General features: G+C 46.1%; 1 protein-coding gene across 1 annotated transcript in view; it reads left to right on the top strand.

Moving 5' to 3' along the window:
* The window catches only part of LOC146855203 (glioma pathogenesis-related protein 1-like), a 1,108,037-nt gene that overhangs the window by 1,013,039 nt on the left and 76,107 nt on the right, over positions 1–18,891 (top strand). The window contains exon 4 of the mRNA XM_085651093.1: positions 2,372–2,460. Within this exon, the coding sequence (XP_085507219.1) occupies positions 2,372–2,460 (89 nt within the window). The remainder of the gene's footprint in view (positions 1–2,371; positions 2,461–18,891) is intronic.

Genomic DNA, 18,891 nt, shown 5'->3' with positions numbered 1-18,891 from the left:
AGCCTGGTGGTGAATAGGAAGATTGGCAGAGAGATAGGTGGGAGGAGTACACCTGGACTCTGAATAGGAGTGTGCTCTGCCACCACAATGCTGGCTCCACCCCCTGTGGAGCGTCTGATGGCTCTACCCTGCACCCTGAAACAAACAGCCTGCATCGCAAAAACAAAGTGCTCAGAAACCGGACTGAACTAGGCAAAGGCCCCCCTGGCCTGGGAGAACAAAAGAAATGTAGTATAAATGTAGGAGCCTTGCTCCTACGAAATCAGATCCTGTTTACGCCAAGAAGAACCTCTGCCCGACGAGAAGGACCTGGGAAAGCTGCATAGAGGACTACTGTCTCTGACCTGGGAGGCTGGCCTGTGGTGGGTGCCTTGCTGCAAGAAGGAGAGGAAAAGACTGAGAGACTTTCTTTGAATCAACTTGTGCTTTTGTGAACAAATCTCCAAGGGCTTGGAAGCGAGCTTGCCCCCTGAACTGAGCCCCAGGACCATTAGGCTCTTTCCCCCTTCAACAACGAGCTGCTGGACTGCCTGTGCTCGTGCCCCGCTGACGCCGTCGCTGAGTGTGCCTCGCAACCTTTATTTTTGCCTGAAGTGCCTCGAGTCCGTGCTGGTGCCGCCCGACACTGTGTGCCTCCGCTGAGTAAGCCGTAGCTCGCACTGTGTCCCGCTGGGGCCGCCCCGCACCTGACTCGCCCTCCCCTTCACGACTGAGCCGCACCGCCACTGCCGACAGCCGCCACGACCTCGCATTGCAGTTCGGAGAGACTACAAGTGCAGCCTTGCACTGTGTCTCACCCCCCGAGGCCGTGCCGCACCCGAGAAGCCGGCCTGTACGTCGTACAGGCCGCTGAGTGCCGTCTTGCCGCCCCTGAGGAAGCAGCCTCGTTAACGAAGGAATCTCCCGTCCCGGACTTTGCCGCAGCCCGACCCCTCCGCAGCACCTCCGGAGGTCCCGCCCCAACGCCCCGCATCGCGGCGCTTGCTGAGAGCCGGACCTGCCTGCAGGAGCTGCCAACAACCGTCTTCGTGTGGCCCCGCATCGTCCCAACCCACCTGTAAGGTATTTGTGCACATCACTCCTTCGAGTGCGCACCGCGGACCCGAGGGTCCGTCTACTTGAAAAGACCCGTAATCTCACCTCGACCCCCAGGGTGCCGCCCCGAGAAATACGCGCTGCACAAGCCTGACTTTAAGCCTTTATAGAAGAGAACTCTTGAAACCAAAACAGTATTGCGTGCATTTTGAAACGTTATTGATGGTCTTGTACTTAAGCCTGCATAAGAATCTATATTTTCATAAAGCCTACGTATTTTTATAAAAACCTGACTGGTGTCCCTCTGTGGTGCAACTGATATGTTTACTGTGTGTATGCCCTCAAATGCTTAACTGTATAACGCCTGGGGATTAGCCTTGTCTGCTCACGCCACGCAACCTTGAGGGTGAGCAGGGGTTATTCTTAGGGGTAATCCTACGCCCTGACTAGAAGTGAAGGGTCCCTGCTTGTCGCTGGTACTTACCAACGCCAACCAGGGGTTCCCATTTCTAACAGCACCTACCTAACCCCAGTATCCCTGAACCACATATCCCCTGATAAGGGAGATAGATGCCCAAGATGTGCTACAGAGAAGGCGGGCTTTTTACATTTAGCATGGGATTGTCCACTTGTCAAGCAGTTCTGGGCGCAGGTGGTGGGCAGGATTGTTGCGGCCACAGGCATTCAGATGCAGCTTGAACCCTTGAATTATTTACTTGCATTTGTCCGGAAGCCTAAGAATAAGAAACTCCCATATAAACTCCTACAACTAATGCTAGTGCTTGCTAGGCGAAGAGTAGCTATAACCTGGATGGGGCAGAGGGGCCCAGAAGTGCCCATCTGGCTTAAAGATGTTTGAGAGTGGTCCCTAGCTTCAGCTCACCCAGAGGGACGAGAAACTGCAAGAAGACCTAATGGTTTGGCGGGAGTTGTGTTCCTCTGGGTTGGCGGAGAGGGAGTCCTCCCCGCAGGATACAACTGATGGTGAGGAGAGTGGGTTGGATGTAGAAAGTGGGCCTCCCCTGAACACGAATTGAGAGGACTAGCCCCGGTTATTTATGCACACTGGGAATCGGTGCTATGCCCCATGCTCCGTCCTCACTGTAATATGCTTCTGAATATTTATGTGACCCGATTGTACCTTTCCTTCCCGATGCGCCCATCTGTGCTACGTGCCATTGATAATACCAACAATATGTCTACACACGCTGTATTGATGCCGATTTGTTTCTGTATTTGTAGAATGCAAATTAAAAAATAAAGTTTAAGAAAAAAGAAAGTATAAATAAACATAGCCTTTTCTTTAATGGTGTACTAGTTCTCTTTTGCTTTGCAGGGGTAATTACCCATGGCATCCCTATCAAAAAGGATCTCCATGCTCAAAATGCCCAAAAGAATTCCCTTACTGTTATGACCGCCAGTGCAGTAAGTATGGTACAATTACATTTTTCTGAAAGGTTGAAACAATGAGGTATTAGGATAAACAGAAAAACCTGTCCAGTTTTAATGAATTCATTGTATATTTTATTATACCCACCATTTTGCGATAATACTAAGACTCTGGCTTTATAACGAGGCAGTCAAGAGCCTCCCATCTAGTCTGTCTTTTGAAAAGATCCTGGAGTCACTTCACACTGCTTATATGGTCGTCACAGCAAAACCCCAAAACAAGCATTCACAAAAACAAGATGTCTAGCCTGGCCATGCTGGTGCATTGGTTAATTTTGTTTATTGGAAGCATATGCCACAAAAATAAAAAGGAAAAAAGACACGCTGTCACCTAAATGTGGCAATCATATGTTGGCAATAAAAATTAACATTTTAAAAATGTTCACTGATGTGGATGTTTTCTAGTGATTTTAAAAAAACTAAGCCCTCAAATTGTGCTATGCCTATTACTATTATTTGTTGGGAAATTGACAGAAATCACCTAACCAAGAACTCAAATTGCAGACAACTACAATGTCACGGTGCCAATTAAACACTTTATAGCAGTAACTTTACACAAGCAAACAGGAGGTATATCATCATCTAACTGGGCACCCAGAGTTCAGTCAAAGGAAACATCAATTTTTTATGAGATAATATACAAGAAGCATTGGTAAATTACGTTTCGCCTATGGAATAATAAGAAGGGCAGGAGCAGAGTATGAGTGCAGGAAGAATAGTAAGAGTACTCTCTGTGCAGGGTGAGTCGTGCATGAATGAAGGTTGAGAAGTGTCTGAGTACAGGGTGAAAGTACCTCAATACATGGTAACTGATTAGTGATCAGCGCAGAATGAGAATTGTGTGAGTGCCGTATGTCAATAGTATAAGTGCAGGATGAGTGGTATAAGTTCAGGGTGAGAGGTGTGGGTGGAGGGTGAGAGAAATGTGAATGCTGGGTGAGAGGTATGTCAGCACTGTGTGTTTGTTGGGTGAGCAGTATTTGACTTCCAGTGCAATGTCAGTGTGACTGTGAAGAGTCAATGGTGGTTGAGTGTGCAGGGTGAGCGTTGTCTGAGAGTAGGTGAAAGGTATGTAACTGTTGTGCAGCAGAATACATTTTTATAATCCTGAACGTTTATATCTTTCATGAAAATCTAATCAAAACAACGCACAGTTGTTTCCTCCAATTCACCCTATCCAATTTTCCAAGTTTATGAAATCGTGAAACATGAGCATTTTATTAAAAGCAAAAAACAGGGAGGAATCTTTGCTTCTGTTTGATGAAATATTCCACTGCTGCGAGACTTTCTCCCTTGTTGTTGCAGACCGTCATTTTTAATGGCTGCTCTGAGCCACTCTTTAGCGACTAGTAGAACTATACCCTTCTGTTGTATAAATAACTATTCATAGCCAGCAGCATGGAACATTGAGTTAAGGGCTTGCTGCTCAGACATCACCACCTTACAACAGTACACACTGTAACCAAACACAAAACATGCACCCAACTAATTCCGATTATGAAACTACATTGCTGTTAAGCCATTCAAAACACTTTCTACTATCAGCTGCTTATCAAACGTATACATGTGCAAGGCAGGAATCACCCAAAACAACTGATGAAACATCCACGCAAGTTATTACAGCCTTACTCCTCACCCACAAATAAAGAACACAAATCTCCAACATTGCCATCCTAACCACACACCTCCAAAAAAGTGATTCAGACTACACTTTGTGGTGGATCCTGCCAACTACACATCACATTAACCATATGCAGTGACCTTATTTCCATGCGTTCTGGTAAGTCTGGCTCAGCCCTCCATGATGTCAATGGAGGACAACTGAGTGACATTGAACTAGGTGATAGTAACACATGATATTTACTGTGATAAGAATGCTCAGTAAGAAACACAATACAAAAAACATATAGAATGTAGTAGAGAACAAGTTACCTATATACAATTCACATTTATGCATATAATGTATTCATATTTTATTTTCTAAAACAGTAACATTTTATTCATGCTTAGATATCAGTCCTGAAAAGTGAGTAAGTACTTTTGGGAGAAGATTCTCCTGGCAGCTAACATGTGGAAGGCCTCACACGTTAACCTGACCTTTCCAGTCTTTATGCATGAAGACAGAAACCCCTGCCGTTTACTCTTAATCCGACATCCTACATTTTAGTATCTGAAAGGCCTACAAGCGGCAATAGGAGCAAAATAGGCCAAAGTATGAATACCAAAATGGAAATATAGGAAAGGCATGCAAAGCAAATTCGCCAGCATTAAAAGTGGATGCCACATAAAATGGCTGAAACATGTTTACAACTATATCTACATTTACGAATAACGCGGGTTATGATAAATAAAAAGTAGTTTGGCTTTAGATCTGCTGCTCTGTCTAACCAGCCAGTCATGCAGAATTTTCGATCGTGGTATTGAAACACATTTCTGACAAATGCATGCCCTGCTTATCCCACAAGAAATACCTGAAAATATTGTAATGGTCTACACGGGCCAGATTCTACGTTATGTGTGCCAAACTTCTAATTTCCTTTCCTCTTCGAGTAGCTTTCCAATGTTGTGTTTTACCATTTATTTTAGTTTCTTTCTTTCTTTCTTGTTCGCTTTATTCGATAATTCATTTCATAAAAGCTTTCATACAGTACAGTCAATACTATATACATCAAATTTTGTAATGGTTAAAAAAGATAAAATGTTTAAGAGTACATGGTATGACAACAATAAAAGTAAATGGCAATTCATAAAAATTCCCTTTAAAAACAACTTACTACAATCAACAAGGGGTCTCAAAATCACAATTCATTCCTTTAGACCTCTTTACACTAAAAAGTGGGTTCAGAATTTAATCAATAGCAACATTGGCTAATTTAGTGGCTTTGGAAATGGCTTTCGTGCGAATGATCCAAGCCCGACCCAGGAATTTTGCAACTCCGCACACAATTACTGGCCTAGACGCATCTGATCTCAAGATGCGTAGTGCAGCTAGATGATTCCTCGTTCCTAGCTGAACACAAATAGGTTTTAGCCATTTATTCCTGGCCTGCTGATAGGCCGGGCATGCAAATAGGCAATGAGCTATTGTTTCGTGGGGAGCTTCGCAACACGGGCAACTAGGGGAGAGATTTTTGGCTGGATCCCTCTGAGCAACTGAAACATTAAGATACAGTGACCCAATCCGGAAAAGTATATACAGCTTTCTATCCATAGGGACTCGTATGAAATCAAGATAGGGTTCCAGATGGCCAACATGTTTAAACAATAAAAATTCTTCTGTGAGTTTCCTAGTCGATGAGCTCTTTGAATGTTCAATTTTGGAGATTCAGGAATGTCCAGCAGGGTTGGTAAAAAAGATTGAAAGAATGAAGGCGCATCGGAGCCCTCAATTCCTTCCACAAGGCCATAAATGCGTAGATTGTTACGCCTATTTCGATTTTCCAAATTCTCAATCTGAGTCTTGAGATGAGCGACCTCTAACTGTAATGGAGGTATTTGAGACGTGACAGACTGAATGGAATCAACACGTTGAGAAAGCAGTGAGGACTGTTGCTCCATTTGAAACCATTTATCCTCAAGGTTTTGGAGACGGATGTTGGTCTCTTCCATATGAGGTTTAAGTGCGCGAATTTCCTGAAGAAGAAGTTCCATGGATAACGTCGTTGTAGAGCCTGTTGGAGACGGTGGGTCTTTTTTGACACGCTTTGTAGAAGTGGTAGATGAATTTTTAGGCAACTGTTTAGTGTTACCACGAGGTAAGCTGGACTGAGTAGTAGCGGCATTGAACTGCGTAGGCTCAGGGTCTTCCGTATTGTCTTGTAATACACTGAAGGGATTAGAATCACTCATTGTAGCGTTGTCACCCAGAGTAGAGCTAGTACGGAGTGCACGTGCTTTTGCCATAGTAAACCACACAATAAGATGTAAACGTGTGGAGAAATGTGGATACACAAATGTTTAACGCAGAAGTCCAGCCAAAAATGATGAAAGTCAGTGTAAAAAGGAAAGAAATGAGGCAAAAAGCATTTAGAAAAGTATGCTGCACAGGTTGTTTATAAACAGCAAATGCTCAGAAAAACAAAGAGAGCGACCTTGCATAGGTAGAAAGCAAAAAAGCCATGACCTCGAGTCAAATCTGAGGAGATAACATTCTGCGCCGCGGTAAAAAACAAAATGGCGGCCACAGAAACGAGCGCGAACGAAAGTGCGCTGAAAGAGAGTGAAACAGCTCACCCTGAAGTTTGAAAATGGGTTCAAATGAAAGCGCTATGATTCATATCATCTTGCCAGCGTCAACAGCGTCCCGAGGATAGAGAAAAGATGCCTGGTGGAAGCTCCGGTCTTCACGTCAGTGAGGAGCTCCGCGATCCGGCGGCCATCTTCTTTGGCGTCCAAGCCACGCCCCCCTCTTCTGTGAGTTTCCCATGCCTCGGATAGGATAGGTGACGCTGGAGTATCCAATTCCAGTAGATCTTTTTTAACTCGGCCTTGGAGGGCTGGGCTTGGTTCCTCCATGCGTCAGCTAAACCCAACGAGACCAGGAGTTCCTTCAGATCAGTGAGCCATTTTACTCTTTTACCCATATCCAGAGAAATCAGTTCACTGAGACCTGCCGCATAATGCGATAATTCTGGGGTGGATCTTAATCTTGCCCAGTATAAAAGGGGGCTTAGTCTAATAGTATCGCTCACCCTGCGCCTCCCTGTATCGAGGAATAAGGGAGTTAATGGAGTACATTGGGGGACAGAGAGGATATCTCTTAAAAACGTATTCTCTGACTGTAAGACCTGGGGTCTCCAGGCCCTATGGGGCGGTAACGTGACACGAGCGGTTGGGCCACCAAAGGTCTGTGTGTAAAGCAACCATACAACACGCACCTCTCATGGGACAAGGAACACACACAATAAGTGACGCCACACGGTAGGAGTTAAGTAAATACTCAAGTTTATCCAAGCAGATCATGGTAGATGCAGTTCATGAGGTAGCAGTACATTTCATAAGCTGGTGATACCACAAATGACATTCATAACAAACCAGTACTGCCTGAGGTACAACTACCCTTCACCTAGAGGTACACGCGCGCTTCACGTTCCTGTAGCGCCTTAGGGGGGTGAGGATGGCGCTAGGCGCGCTAACTGGTGACAACCTCAGAACGGGGCATCTAGCACAGAGAGCTACTCGGAATAGATGTCATTTAGTATTTCATTATGAACATGAATAACAGCGTGCTACTCGTAATCAAAACAGCGCGCTACTCGTAATCAATAGCACGTGGTACTTCAATATGGAACATGAATGACAAAGCGCTACACGTAATCACTAACACGTAGCACTTCAATATGGCACATGAATAACAGAGCGCTACTCGTAATCACCAACACGTAGCACTTCAATATGGCACATGAATAACAGAGCGCTACTCATAATCACTAGCATGTAGCACTTCAATACGGCACATGAATAACAGAGCGCTACTCGTAATGACTGACATTAAGCACTTCAATCCGGCACAGGAATATCAGAGCGCTACTCGTAATGACTGACATTGAGCACTTCAATCCGGCACAGGAATATCAGAGCGCTACTTGTAATTATTGGCGCTGGGTACTTCAATGCGGGGTAGGACAGTCAATGCGCCTCACGAAGCTTTTAGCGGGAAGCGCCCGGGACGGGAGGAGCGAGTCTCTCGGCTCCGGTGCAGTTCGTTGGGCACCACGCTTTAGTATCGCTCGAGGGGGCACACGGAAAGGATCCCTCGGCGGGGTCTCTTCCGTCGTGAAGACAGGGGGGGGGGGAATCCCACAGAGAGGAAACCCGGGCTGAGGGTGCGGTGTGGTTCCCGACCAGTAGGGGGCGCACCAGGGGCAATCCCAGTCTCCGGGCTTACCTCGTTCTCGGCGTCAGCAGGCGTCCGCTCCCACGATGATGGGGGAACTCGCCCCAGCCTCGCACACCTTCTCACGCAGCTGCGACGGCAGCGACGGGGCCCCGGGCTTCTCCGCGGGCCTCGTGACAAGGCAGGGCACTTCTCCAGGCCTCCAGGCCACGGCGGTGAGCGCGCTGGCTTCGACGTCACGGGGGGGGGGGGGGGCTCAAATTAAGGATGGGGTCTGTGCTCAGCGGAGCACGCTGCCGGGGGTCCCAGACCAGGGCAGGGAGCGCAGGGGTCACAGCGCTAATACCTGGTCGATCCCCGGTGGTTCTCCAGTCAGCTTTGCATCAGGGCTCAGGGGTCAGTCTGGACACGCAGTCTCAGTGCTTGGTGAATAGATTTTAGAGTTCAGTCTGGACACGCAGTCTCAGTGCTTGGTGAATAGTTTTTAGAGTTCAGTCTGGACACGCAGTCTCAGTGCTTGGCTTGTAAGTTTCTGTTCTTAGATGTCAGATAAGGTCTTGTTGGCGCAGATGTATCTGGCGCCCTTAAGGGGTTCTGTTACAGGGGGTTAGGAATGGAGAGGGCGACTAGATCCTTCCTAGTCAGGCTGGGCAGAGAGTCTCTGGGTCCTCCTACTGCTGGGCAAGATCAGTGGGTTTCACAAGGTCCCTCACTCACTTAAGAGGCAGCACCTAAATCCTGTCACTCTCAGAGGCATAAGTCCCTGGCTAGGCCCTACCGCCTACACTCCTGGTGGATTCTTCCAGCTCTGCTTCACCCCAATGGCCAACTCACCACAAAAGTTTCCCTCCCTCTCTTAAGTAGCCCTAGGTCAGGTGACCTCTAGCCAAGGCGGCAAACGAAAAACCACACCTCCCTTCTAGAAGGTTCCAGCACATTCCAGGAGCTTCCCCACTCTACCTATGGGACAAAAAGGCGGGCTGGAGTCGCAACATTGTTGTGGGGTTCCAGCCAGCTCCTGGCAGCTAGGGTGCTACTAGAACAGGCCATTCTGCAGTAGCAGGGGCCTGTGGCAGCCATCTTGGGTGAAGGGAGCACCTGCACCATAACACTACAAAAACGAAAAAATTCAGGGAAAAAGGGCCAAGTCCAACACTGACTTTTGTATTTCATCTATTTTTTCGAACCCCCAAAGTTCTGCTCCATAAGTTGCCGCGCTAACTGCCTTGCCCTCGTAAACAACTAGTGCAGGGGAGACTAGTCTAGAAATAGACAGACGTTGTTCTCTTACAATTGCCCCTGCTGCCCTGTTATGACTTAGTAGCATTTTATTCAAGTGTGGCCTCCATGACAATTGGTCCAATAGCCTCATCCCCAAGTAATCAAAGCAATGAACTTGCTCAAGATAAGAACCATTAAGGATGAGTTTCGGTCTAAACTGTTTTCCAGGGTTAAAGGCCATACATTTTGTTTTAGTAATGTTAATAATAAGGCCCCTTTGAGTACAAAACTCCTGGAAACGAGTAAGTAGTAATTGGAGACCCATGGGGGATTTGGAGATCAAGAGAGTATCGTCAGCAAAGAGAAGTGTAGCTATTTTTTCCTCCGCCAGGGCTGGTGCGTCAGCAGGAAAGTGGCTCAAAAAGTCCACCACACCATTCATATAGAGCGAGAAGAGTGTGGGAGCCAGAACACAGCCCTGGCGGACCCCTCTCTTCACTGGGATACTCTCAGTAGTCTGACCTTGGTCTCCCCATCTAATTCTTGCGGAGGTACCGTCATGGAGGCGAACTAAAAGGGATCAAATATAGGGGGGTAAACCCAATTCCTGAAAGACGGCCCACAGCTTGGCGCGTGGAACTAGGTCAAATGCCGTCTTGAGGTCGATAAAAGCGAGATATAAACTCCCCTTTGCAATAAGAACCACTTTCCAATATAGTTGTAATAGTCGGAAAACTTGGTCTATAGTACTAGTAGCTTTCCTGAAACCCGCTTGACATTTGGATAAAATTTCCCCTTCCTCCATCCAAAGGTGAATTCTGTTAAGAAGAGTACGTCCTACCACTTTTTTCATACAATCTACAAGGCTGATAGGGCTGTAGTTGGCAGGAACTTGGCGGTCACCTTTCTTAAAAATGGGAATAACTTCGGCTTGTTTCCAGGATGGCGGAACTTCGCCGCCTTCTAACAAGCTATTAATCAGGTGTTGGATATATTTGACCCAACCACCTGGTTCCAAACGGAACAGATCACCTGGGATGCCATCAGGTCCTGCGGCTTTAGCTGGGACAATGCTATTGATAGCACTTAAAACCTCCTCCCTACTAAAAGGAGTTATATGGTCCAGATTGAGTAAATATTGGGCAACCCTACTAGACACTCGCTCTCCCTCTGCATCAACGGCATATAAGTTTGCAAAGTGGTCCCACCAAATCTGGCTGTCAATGTGGTTTGGAATTGGGACAGTACCTGCTCTACTTTTAATGCTGATTAGTGACCAGAAGGAGGCAGAATTTCTCTTAAAAGCCGCTATTTTCAGCTCATCCCAATGATCCTCTTCCCAAGCACGCTTAGCTAATGTCAGGGACAAGTTATAATCCTTCCTTGCTAATTTGACCCTGCTATTGTTTTTATCCTTGACCGCATCTATTAGCGCTTTTCTTTTCTCTTTACAGAGATCTGTGAACCAAGGGTTAACGGTATTTTTTCCAGGTCTCCTTTTTCCTGAGCTAGTGCTGCCAAGAAATTGTTCCGCAGCCATGGAAATAGTTTCCTGGTGAATTATGGGGATCTTGCCTCTCGTCTGTATCGAGGCCATGGCTTCCTCAAGATCTCTGTTTTTTTCGGTCAATATTAAAGATAAAGAGGAGATCTTCTTTTCGTCAGCTAGTACTCTAGGTCACCTTAGCCGCCTGCCACAATTGGAGGGTACTACCTCTTTGGAAAAAAGGTGGTCAGCGTCACATGCAGAAGTTATCGAAGCGGCCCATCGGTTCTGCAAGGTTAGAGACAAAGGATTGTGATCGCTGTCTACTGTAAAGCTAACCTCCATATCGACTAGGCTTTCCCAGAGACATAGATCCAGCAGGATATAATCAATACGGGAAGGACATGACAGTTTGTTAAAAGGGTTCGCCCCTTGAGGTCTGACAAGGTTCTTCCGTTTACGGCTCTTAAGCCATATTCCAGTATGAGGGCGTTAACCTGCATGGCAATCCCAGTCCATTTTTTGATTGGAGCCAAGGAAAGAGGAGGCACTCCCCATCTTATGTCTTCTTCATCTAAATTCAGGGGGTCCTCAGTACCCAATGGCTCAAATGTACAATTGAAGTCCCCTGCTATGATGGTTTTTGAGGAAGGAGGGCAGTGTGCTAAGAGGAGTTCTAATTCACTCAAGATGGTCGAGGGCCTGCCACTCACTGTTCGCCTGATGTAGACATTAAAGAGGTTGAGTAATTCACCTTTTTTTTGGGCCTTGATAGAAAGCCACAAGATATCATGATTATTACTATCATTAGAAGTAATAGACCATCCCAGATCGAGGTTAATCCATATTAGGAGTCCACCTGAGGGTCTACCCTTGCCACTAGAAATTGCAGGGATGGAATAGGTGGCAAACCCTAGGATCGAGAGCACTTCCATGCTCCATGTCTCCTGGAAGACACAGACGTCATGCGTACTCACAAACTCAACCCAAGCCGGAATATTCATATTCTTCTTAAGACCTGCTATATTCCAGGACAGTATTTTTAGTTCATTCGTCGCGGATAAGCTAACAGGATTGGGTGGAATGGGTGGTTGGGCAGATAATGTCTGGGAAGATGGAAGATTAAAATTAGGTAAGGAGAAGGAGCCCTGGATAGTAGAACTTGGACTAATTGTGTTCTCGTCTAGATGGAGCGTAGGGAGTCAATCATTTTTATCAAGGGAGGATAAGAGTGGGACTCCTCTTTTAGGTATGATATTAGGAGAAGTCACAAACCGTCGCCTGAACTGGATTCTAGAATGGTCAGGGGAAGAGGTTCTATATTCCAATGCAGCCAGATTCTCAACTAGTAGGGCTACCACCAAGGTTAACTCAATCGCATCAAAATTAGAATCTGGGATAGAACATCTCTTAGCCTTCACGATGTCCTCCCTAATAATTGAACGACACCCTCGTACATGACGAATCCAATGGATTGATTTATTAGTTAGTGAGTCGCTAGACTCATAAGGGCCTAGGGAAGAAATCTTTGGAACATTAGTCATGAAAATAATGTTGGGTGATCTCTGGCCAGGGGCCATTGGGTCTCGGTCTACAGGGGGTCTAGGGGTCTCAATCAGCCCTGAATGCGATGTTCCAGGCTTGGGGCCCTGTTGGTGACCTCCTCTCCAGCTGGGGATGGTAATACGATCTTTGCAAATAGACTTGGGAGCTGTTCTGTCCCCCCTAGGGAACTGTTTCCAAGTCTCAACACCTGCTAGAGTGTTGTTCAAATTACCCCCACCAGTAGGGGCAAGGTCATTTTCGTTAGTAGATATAGGATCGTCCACTATATGATGTAAATTTTCAGAATATTTATATTGGGTGCGATCCAAGAGGTCCTTCAATAGTCCCCTAATACCCATGACCTCCCCTCTAAGCTCCATAATGACCCTTTCTAAGTCTCCAATTGTAAGGGAAGAATTACAACTACAACAATGACCCGGGCTAGAATGGTTCTGACCGGGCACAAAAGGGGTAACATCATGATTCACACTTATTGAGGCTAGAGGGGCAAATCTATTATAACAAATTACATTTGGGATCAATTTAGAACAGCTCTTGCCCTCGACCAGAGTGTCTCCCTTGTTACTTTCATATAGATCTACAGACACATAATAATTTTAGTTTCAGTTCAGGATAATCTTTGATTGACATTAAAATGCTGTGTTCTGCGAATACTTAAAAATAAAATGGTCTGTTTTGGCCCGTTACCACAATTAGGCGGTCGTACAAGCCTCAGAGATGCCAGACCTCTCACTCACCCTCTTGCCCTTTGATGAAATAATGCTTTGCCGGCCTCTTCCTTGGGAATCAGGCCAAATGTTATCTTCTTGGAGCAACGGGTGCCTACTTTCTTTTGGCGCCCTAGGAGTGAGAGAAAACACTTCCTTAATGTAAGCAGACGCCTGTTAGAAGGGAGTAGTTTTGCTAAACAGAAGCAAACAGATAGGGAAAACAACGGATGTAAATCACACATATTCCATAAAGCACAGAACGACATGTCACCTTACCTTGCGGTTACTGCAAAGCGCCCCACTAATGGATCAGCTCTAAAGCAGCTGGTATACACATTACAGTCAGAAATAACTCCATGAGAGTACTGATACGGTCTCTTAATTGTAACTATTGGTTAATTTCAGGGAAATAGTATTTGGAAAAATGGTTGAGGTGAGTAAAGAGTGGACAACGGTAAAATAAAAATCAAAGGATAAAGTAAATAAAAAAATAATTAAAACATCACTTACTTTCAACTACTTTAAATGAAATGCTGAAACATGTACAAACACCAGTGCAGAGACAAGCACCGCTGCATTTGGACCGGTGGTCTTGAATGTAAACAAGCATTTGCAATGCAATAGGTCTCGCATTTGTGAGAGTTTAAGCTATTGGCGTTGTAAATGACAATGCCTTTCATTTAACTGCTTTGCTAAGGCATTGACATTTACAATGCCAATAACTCAAACTCTTGTAAATGCGAGACCTATTCAAAGAAGTGGCCGTTATTGTCCCGGTTACCTAAAAAGCGCAACTCAACATAAAAGAACCGAATTACAGACTTGAGCACTAAGGAGTCATCTGGCCTTACCATTTCACAAACCGCACTGGGTGATACTTTCACTTCGCTATCAGCTTTATCCTTATGTCTGTCCCAGGTACTTCTCTCACTAATTTACTCGTTTTGCGTCAGTACTCCTGGTGGGCGATTTTTACCTATTCATCTCCCTTTTAGGAAAAAATATCTAAAGTGGAATTTCAGTGATTGGCAGGTCGTTCTATATACTCACTAAATTTATAGGAAATATATCTGCATTAGAACTTTGATGAATGTTAGGGGGGAAGATAATTTTATCATCTAAGTTGTACAGGACCAGTTCATGTTCCATTTACTATAATAAAACAAGATTCCAGACTCAAAATAACAAAATATCTGAAACTTCAATCAATTACATCAGTGATTTAGAAATAACAGTAGGTTGTGCCATTTTCATTCTCAGCAGGAAGTGCCGAGAGGACATTCAGCTAATGGTCACGTACTATGCAGGCTTCCTCGCTCACGTGTTCGGTCAGATATCTCGTGGCTACCTGTACTCTCTCTGCTTATGTTTTTCACCATGTCGAGCACCTACGTCCATCCTAGCACTGAATGAAATCTCTGAAGGACTTGTGAGAAGAGCCAGAGTTCTGAAACCCAGTACTGCTGCACAGATGACCAGTGCTGCATTGATGTCCAGTACTGCAGGAATGCCCAATGCTGCTTGGATGGATGTCCAGTACTACATGGATGTTCAGTGCTGGATGTATGTCCAGTACTGCATGAATGCCCAGTGCTGCATGTATGTCCAGTGATGCATGAATGCCCAGTGCTGCATGGGTGTCCAGTGCTGCATGGATATCTAGTGCTGCATGGATGTCCAGTACTTTATGGATGTCCAGTACTGCATGGATGCTGAGTACTGCATGAATGCCCAATGCTGCTTGGATGGATGTCCAGTACTACATGGATGTCCAGTGCTGCATGAATTTCCAGTACTGCATGAATGTCCAGTATGAATGAATGCCCTATGAATGTCCAGTGCTGCATGAATGCCCAATGAATGTCCAGTGCTGCATGAATGCCCAATGAATGTTCAGTGCTGCATGAATGTCCAGTGCTGCATGGGGTGTCCAGTTCTGCATGGGTGTCCTGTGCTGCATGAATGTCCAGTGCTGCATGGGTGTCCAGTTCTGCATGGGTGTCCAGTTCTGCATGGGTGTCCAGTACTGCATGAATGTCCAGTGCTGTATGGATGCCCAGTTCTGCATGGATGCCCAGTGCTGCATGAATGTCCAGTGCTGCTTGGGTGTCCAGTTCTGCATGGGTGTCCAGTGCTGCATGAATGTCCAGTGCTGTATGGATGCCCAGTGCTGCATGGATGCCTAGTGTTGCATGAATGCCCAATGAATATCAAGTACTGCATGAATGCCTAGAGCTGCATAAATATCAAATGCAGCATGGGTGTCCAGTGCTGCATGGATGTCGAGTACTGTATGGATGTCCAGTACTGCATGAATGTCCAGTGCTGCATGAATATCCAGTGCTGCATGAATGTCCAGTGCTGCATGAATGCCCAATGAATATCAAGTACTGCATGAATGCCTAGAGCTGCATAAATATCAAATGCAGCATGGGTGTCCAGTGCTGCATGGATGTCGAGTACTGTATGGATGTCCAGTACTGCATGAATGCCCAGTGCTGCTTGGATGGATGTCCAGTACTACATGGATGTCCAGTGCGGGATGTATGTCCAGTACTGCATGAATGTCCAGCGCTGCATGAATGCCCAATGAATGTCCAGTGCTGCATGAATGCACAGTTCTGCATGAATGTCCAGTGCTGCATGAATGTCCAGTACAGCATGGATGATCAGTGCTGCATGGATGTCCAGTAATGCGTGAATGTCCAGTACGGCATGAATGCCCAGTGCTTACATGAATGTCCAATACTGCATGAATGCCCAGCGCTGCATGAATGTCCAATACTGCATGAATGTCCAGTGCTGCATGAATGCCCAATGAATCAGTGCTTTATAAATGCCAAGTGTTGCATACATGTCCAGTTCTGCATGGGTGTCCAGTGCTGCATGGATGTCCAGTACTGTACAGATGTCCAGTACTGCATGGATGCCCAGTACTAAATCAATGCCCAATGCTGCTGGGATGGATATCCAGTACTACATGTATGTCCAGTGTTGCATGGGTGTCCAGTGCTGCATGAATGTCCACAGCTGCATGAATGTACAGTGCTGCATAAATGTCCAGTACTGCATGAATGTACAGTGCTGCATAAATGCCCAATGAATGTCCAGTGCTGCATGGGATGCCCATTACTTCATGGATGCCCAGTGCTGCTTGGATGGATGTCCATTACTACATGGATGCCAGTGCTGGATGGATGTCCAGTACTGCATGGATGTCCAGTGCTGCATGGATTTCCAGTGCTTCATGGATGTCCAGTATTGCATGTATGCCCAGTACTGCATGGATGCCTAGTGCTGCTTGGATGGATGTCCATTACTACATGGATTTCCAGTGCTGGATGCTTGTCCAGTACTGCATAAATGTCCAGCACTGCATGAATGTCCAGTACTGCATGAATGTCCAGTGCTGCATGAAAGCCCAGTGCTGCATGAATGTCCAGCACTGCATTAATGTCCAGTGCTGCACGAATGCCCAATGAATGTCCAGTGCTGCATGAATGCCTAGTGCTGTATAAATGTCCAGTGCTGCATGGATGTCCAGTGCTGCATGGATGTCCAGTGCTGCATGAATGCCCAGTACTGCATGAATGTCCAGTGCTGCATGGATGTCCAGTGCTGTATGGATGTCCAGTGCTGCATGGATGTCCAGTACTGTATGGATGTCCAGTACTGCATGGCTGCCCAATACTGCATGGGTGCCCAGTGGTGCTTGGATGGATGTCCAGTACTACATGGATGTCCAGTGCTGGATGGATGTCCAGTATGGCATAAATGTCCGACACTGCATGAATTTCCAGTACTGCATGAATGTCCAGTGCTCCCTGAATGCTCAATGCTGCATGGATGCCCAGTGTTGCATGAGTGCCCAGTACTGCATGGAGGCCAAGTACTGCATGAATGCCCAATGTTGATTGGATGGATATCCAGTACTACATGGATGTCCAGTGTTGGATGTATGTCCAGTACTGCATGAATGTCCACTTCTGTATGAATGTCCAGTAATGTCCAGTACTGCTTGAATGTCCAGTGCTGCATTAATGTCCAGTGCTGCATTAATGTCCAGTGCTGCATGAATATCCAGTGCTGCATGAATGTCCAGTGCTGCATGAATGCCCAATGAATATCAAGTGCTGCATGAATGCCTAGAGTTGCATAAATATCAAATGCAACATGGGTGTCCAGTGCTGCATGGATGTCCAGTGCTACATGGATGTCGAGTACTGTATGGATGTCCAGTACTGCATGAATGCCCAGTGCTGCTTGGATTGATGTCCAGTACTACATGGATGTCCAGTGCTGGATGTATGTCCAGTACTGCATGAATGTTAAGTACTGCATGAATGTCCAGCACTGCATGAATGCCCAATGAATGTCCAGTGCTGCATGAATGCACAGATCTGCATGAATGTCCAGTGCTGCATGAATGTCCAGTACAGCATGGATGATCAGTGCTGCATGGATGTCCAATACTGCATGAATGTCCAGTACGGCATGAATGCCCAGTGCTGCATGAATGCCCAATACTGCATGAATGTCCAGTGCTGTGTGAATGCCCAATGAATCAGTGCTTTATAAATACCAAGTGGTTCAAACATGTTCAGTTCTGCATGGGTGTCCAGTGCTGCATGGATGTCCAGTACTGTACAGATGTGCAGTACTGCATGGATGTCCAGTACTGAATGAATGCCCAATGCTACTGGGATGGATATCCAGTGCTACATGTATGTCCAGCGCTGCATGAATGTCCACTGCTGCATGAATGTCCACTGCTGCATGAATGTCCACTGCTGCATGAATGTCCAGTGCTGCATAAATGTCCAGTACTGCATGAATGTCCAGTACGCATAAATGTCCAGTGCTGCATGAATGCCCAATGAAGGTCCAGTGCTGCATGAATGCCCAGTGCTGCATGGATGCCCAGTACTTCATGGATGCCCAATGCTGCTTGGATGGATGTCCATTACTACATGGATGCCAGTGCTGGATGGATGTCCAGTACTGCATGGATGTCCAGTGCTGCATGGATTTCCAGTGCTTCATGGATGTCCAGTACTGCAAGGATGCCCAGAACTGCATGGATGCCCAGTGCTGCTCGGATGGATGTCCATTACTACATGGATTTCCAGTGCTTGAGGTGTTCAAGTTGATATGGTATGATTAGCGCAGTATATCTAATGATAGTATGATTAGTTATAGTGTATTCAAGGGTCCGAAATTCCCGTTATGCTTAATACGACAGAAAGGGCCGAGAACAGAACAGCCTCCATTTTGGATTGTGACTCTCTCATCTAGGAATCACATGGTCTCTTCCGCCCACCATTTGCTTCCCCTTTCATGCATTTGTTAGGAGACAGGCTGAATTGCTGAGAAGCAAGGTCACATCTGCTAAAAGGGAGTATCAAGCAAATTCCTCTAGACCTGGGACGAGAAGGGAGTCACCCCGTCGACCTTCTCTGTAAAGATAGTAACCCTTTGTATGTGTAACCGAAACTGGATATAGGCATGAGCTCATTAGGAGCGCCAGGACTAATTGGTACTTTTCCACGTATAAGGTTTTGTATGCTGAACTGATAATGTATAAAAGT

This window comes from Triturus cristatus, chromosome 4_1 (genome assembly GCF_964204655.1).
Source record: "Triturus cristatus chromosome 4_1, aTriCri1.1, whole genome shotgun sequence".
Taxonomy (NCBI): domain Eukaryota; kingdom Metazoa; phylum Chordata; class Amphibia; order Caudata; family Salamandridae; genus Triturus; species Triturus cristatus.
This window is presented reverse-complemented; position numbering and strand designations above follow the sequence as displayed.